General features: G+C 36.6%; 1 protein-coding gene across 1 annotated transcript in view; it reads left to right on the top strand.

The window, feature by feature from the left end:
* Positions 1 to 528: 528 nt before the first annotated feature.
* The window catches only part of LOC105622119 (ras-related protein Rab-3), a 9,628-nt gene continuing 4,809 nt past the window's right edge, over positions 529 to 5,347 (top strand). Inside the window, 2 exon segments of the mRNA XM_012203553.1 lie at positions 529 to 567; positions 569 to 673. Coding sequence (XP_012058943.1) covers positions 529 to 567; positions 569 to 673 — 144 coding nt within the window.

The following is a 5,347-nucleotide window of genomic DNA, read 5'->3' as shown; positions in this document are numbered from 1 at the left end:
TTGTGAGAGAAGTTTTGTCCGATAATTATTTATTTTTTTTATATCAAATATATTTTAAACATTCAAATTGATTAATATTCTTTTTTTAAGAAAAAAAAAAGAAAAACCATGTAATTAGATTAAAATTTTGATACAAAATAAATTTTCTAAAAATTATCAAATTTAATTATTAAAAGATCTGTCAATTGTTTCATTTTTTTTCCTTACTGATAACACAATTTTTTAATCATATATATATATATATATAAAAAGATACAGAAAAATTTAATCTCTTCCAGATTAGAAAATCATTTTGAATCGATGCTTGTTAACGTTATATACAACAAGGAATAGAAGATTTTATACTTTTAATCAGAAAAAATCCTAATAAAAATATTTTTCTATTGAAAAAGAAATATCTGATGAAACTGATAATAATTTGGAATTGGATTGAAAATCACAGAAAGTCATTCCGCGAGACATCTCCCGGATCAACAAGTGTTCTTTCTCTCCTCCGGCGAACGTGTGCTTCTATTCACAATTATATTGATGTCAGTCGGGGTTGCTGGTAGCGCAGGCGCGGATCTACCCCCCGGATTTGGTCGACGACGGGCGGGGGTCGTACGAAATGGTCGATATTTAGCTATAGCCAAGCGGGTGGTCTACTGGTGCGCGAGACACTTCAACGAGATCGGTCAGTCCAGTCTCCTTACATTCGCTGTTACGAAATAAACTCCCCCTATCGTGTGCCGTGCTGGTCAGTGCGAGACATCTCACATCGCGAGAGCGCGTTGTTGCAACGAGAGAAAATATCCCCCGTCTGCGCTTGGCCGCCCGCTTTATCTCTCTCCTCGCGAACCCCTCTCGTGCGTTAAATATCAATCGATCGGCGGAGCCGAGCGCAGCGCAGCGCGTGGTGCATCCCGTCCGTCGTCGCATCTCTCCGCTCTCGTCGCAGCCGACAACTGACGGCGAATCCGTGTGGGATTTCCCACGTCGACGATCACAGCGAGGAGCGATCCGTCGTCCGCGAAGGGAGACAGCTTCCTTCCCCATCCCCAGGGAGTGATTCTTCCAGGTGACACCTCGGAGCACTTCCGCGAGAACTCGTTCGCGATCGTTAGAGGCTCAGGAACTCGCGAAAGAGGCTTTCCTCGCGAAAGTAAACGTGTTGATAGCTTGTGCTTATTGATTTTCCTTCATCTATCTCTCTCTCTCTTTTTCTTGTTCCTGCTTTCTCTCTCTCTCTCGCTCGCTCGCTCGCTCTCTTGATCTCTCTCATGGCTCCTGCCTATCTCTGTGTCATTTCGATATTCCCATTTTTTGAATATTTATCTTGTGTATTCTCTATTCTTCTCTTTCTTCTAGTTTTACGTAAAATGCATACTTAAAAAGTACGCAGATTGGAATGTTATCAGTTTGACTATTTCATGTACGCTTTCTGCTCTTTTTCTATTCTCTATTTTTTAAATATAAGTTTCCCATATGTTATCCCACAACTTGTCGCAAGTTTGGCCCAATACACATGGCGACGATAAAGCCTCCTCTCTCGGTCTCTTTTCTGCGAGTCGTAAAACTGCGGGCATGATCGCCTGGTCTTTCATTCACTCGAGCTCACTTTCTGCGTTTCATGCGACGCCGTAGAATCGTCGTGACGTAGACAACCACGCTCTGGCCTCTTCCGATCAATTCCTTGTTTGACCATTTATTCATTTCACGACATCTCCTTCTGTATTATTTCTCGGTACTAAGATTTCGCAGAGAATCGCCCTGTGCCATGAATACCTTCATTTTTCATTAATCATTGAAGCTAATGAGAAAAGGCGAGATAAAGGCCGATAAGTTAGCTCGCTGTTATCCAACACTCAGCTGAGTATCGGCTTCCATCATCGGATGCGAGAACTGACGGATTGAATTTTTTAAATCTTTCCCAAATAAAAAGAATGATAATCATTAATCTTTTCGAAACTCCTGGAACATAAGAACATCATAATTAGTTTATGAATTAACTAGCTCATCTTCATAAATTTGAAATGAAATGACATATAATAATTGTAAGACTCAATCAAAACATGGCATGATACTCTGTCGCACATTAAAATATTTTCTTTTTTTTCTGCAAAATTAGAAATTGAGTCTTATATTTCTCAATTAGATTATCTTTCATTTTTAATCATTTTATAATTATCGAACTTTATTAGGTTGTTAATTTAATGAAAGGGTCACTTTAATAATCTTACAAGATGGAAAGCCATCGTGATATTAGTCAACTGAACGTTTCGAAGGAATTAATTGCTCGTCCTCGACGTAGGCGCGCTGGGCGGCTGTTCAAAGACTCTGCTCCTTTATGTCGCGCCGACGCGCGTGCCTCTGACGTAAACGGAGGCTCCATCTTCCGTCGTCGTTCATTCTACGGATGCACTGAAATCGAAACTACGTAACTACGAACGGGCGGTGCGAGAGCATGAAAGCGTGGGTGGGCAACCGAGTATGACAATCGATTTGCCTCTGAAAATATTTGCTCCCTCGCTAGCTCCGCTGTCGCCGTCGGAAATCAATGGAATCGAGCGTAGCCGCGGATCGGACGATTGCACATCCATCAGAAGACGATAATTGTAATCTGACCCGCCTCGAATCGAGTCGTTACAAGTTAAACGAGAATTAAAACCGAAGAATTAAAACTAGTCCTCTTTCTTTTTATCCTTAAATTTGCATGGAACACGGAAAGAACGTTTTACTAATTGTAAGATATCTAAAAATTTAATTATAGATACAGATCTGAAAATGATTTTGTTAGATTATCAAAATAATTATGTAAGACACTCAAGTTGATTGCTAGTATATTAAATTGTTCGTAGCATTATTCATCATGCTTGAGTTTTCTACTTAATTATTTTGATGGCTCAACAAAATTATTTTCAGATCTGTATCTAGTTAAATTTTTAGATATTTCGGCAAAATTGTTCTTTCCATATGACTCTATATAAATTCTAATTTCGGATCCTATTGTGTCCACTCTATCACACATCTCACTAGTTTGACATATTGTTGTACCTCATAAAGTTATTCTCGTTTAATACAGTGTGAATATCTTCATAATTTTTGCAGCTATTAAGGCACATTTCAATGGGCTTTTAAAACAAAAGTTCCCGGCAAAATTAGAAATTCAATTAATCAATATGTAAAGAAACAGGATATCGAATAAAGTTTCTGATGAGCGAAACATATTGCTAGCAACCGCAATGTAAACTGATACTGAAATTGTAATTTCGTGTTAAATAAAACGAAGTTGCTAAGAAGAAATGGACTTGTCCCATCGTCGTTGTCGTCGTTGTCGTCGTCGTCGTCGTCGTCGTCGTCGTCGTCGTCGTCGTCGTCGTCGTCGTCGTTGTCGTCGTCGTCGTCGTCGTCGTCGTTGTCGTCGTCATCGTCGTCGTCGTCGTCGTCGTCGTCGTCGTCGTACCATCGATTTCCGTAACTATTTGACCTCCGTAAAACGCGCGTCGCCTCAATCATCATCTGTCCATCGAGACACGCTCAATTACTTTCCACCATCCGTCACGGAAATTGTCGTAACATTGTACAACAATGTTCGCAGATGGTGACATACCTGCACTTTTCTTTTTTACAAGAACCGACCATTGTTAACATTGACATGACATATGGCGCCGATATCGTTATCACACACGGAAAACCTTGTCCCACTTTTTCTTTAACCGTGTCATCTAATACGTGTGCAAGTACATATGTGTGAGTGCGTGACGCAATCTTCCGGATGAGATTTTATCCTCTCCCTTCGCGCAATAATTATATGTAGTGTTCTCTGTATAATTGTCGCGGTTATTTTGTCTTGATTGCATTCGTTTAACGCATATTAGTAACTCCGAGCAGTGATACATGAGCTTCTAAGTACGTGCTGAAAGAATTTGCGAGTTTAATCTGTGATTTCCTCCTCGAGTTCCTCCTGTCGAGAAATGTCGAGATATTAATAATGTTTCAATCATATGTAAGTGAAAATTTCAAATGTCAAACTAAATTCAGCGAAAAATAAAGTTTGACGATAAAATTTTAAATGCAAACTCGATAAATTTAATAAAACTGCATATTAAGATAAAACTGCTAACTAGTAGGATAATTGAGGGGATGGAAATAAAGATCTAATTACGAAATCTCGATATTAATAAAAATTAAAATAACTTGTTATTTTTTATTATACATAAATGAGTACAATATCAAATGAATTTATGTAATATCTTTAAGAAGTTACATGTTACAATACTTCTGTATTACGATCAATATTATATGAAAAAGCTAATTACCGGAAAAAGGGCTTAAGTAAAATTATGCCTTTATTCCGCCCATCTCTTCAATTATTATCTAAAGAAATCGCGAAAGAAGATGAGAAACTTTTATCGAAATTCTGAGAAAAAAGTAGGTTTTAAATCCATCAGATTGTTTTTAAGCATGTTCTACATTCTGTACCATACATGTATAGTAAAACTTTATGTAAACAAGATCTTTATAGGTTCTTATCAGCGGAAAAAGTCATATATTTTTTTACTTCTGAAGTAACTTATATAGTGTATACTTATATAGAATCAAACGCGAAATCGATAGATACCTGCGAATCTAAAACTTTCTCGGTTTACCCTCAGTTTAACATTCGTGCAAGTAGTATTTATAGTTCTTGATCCACCAATTTATTTCCAACCAAGTATAGCTGCATTACTTTTGACGAGTCAGTAATCGATGAGCTAGAAGAAATTTCTTCTTTTGCATTTTACCACGAGAATGGTTATTTTCGCGACGAGAGAGAGAACAGACTGCGAAAGATAATACCTCCGTTAATTACTGTCACGTTGAATAGATTAGATGTTCCGTTAAAATTCATTTTTTCCTTTTCCATGTAAAGGCTTCGCCTATTTCCGTAACACATCATTTGACACAAACAACTTTTAAACTTCGAGAAATATTGTAAAATGAAAATATTGTGTCGCGCATACATTAATTAATTAAAGAACGTACTTTCATATAATATGCTTATTCGTTATTTGTTATATTTATTATTTTTATATATAATATATAAAAATCACTGCTTCTCTGATATTCTCCAACATATTATAAATATAAGTTGTTGCTTTGAGTCTATAATATGTTTAGTAATATAAAATTGTTTGGAATAGATTCTTTTATAAGAATTATTCCGTTTCTCTAAAAATATAATAAAAATATAGGGAATAATTGAACAATTTCGAATAATTCCATAATACATATCCTTTCAAATCGGATTTTCTTTAAAAATATTAAATAATTACTATTTTAAGAATAAATATTCTTTTCTGAACTAATCTCTAACAGTCAATTGGAT

Source organism: Atta cephalotes (assembly GCF_000143395.1).
Source record: "Atta cephalotes unplaced genomic scaffold scaffold00040, whole genome shotgun sequence".
In the NCBI taxonomy this organism is placed as follows: Eukaryota; Metazoa; Arthropoda; class Insecta; order Hymenoptera; family Formicidae; genus Atta; species Atta cephalotes.
The sequence above is the reverse complement of the archived record's forward strand: the minus strand, read 5'-3'. Positions and strand labels throughout refer to the sequence as shown.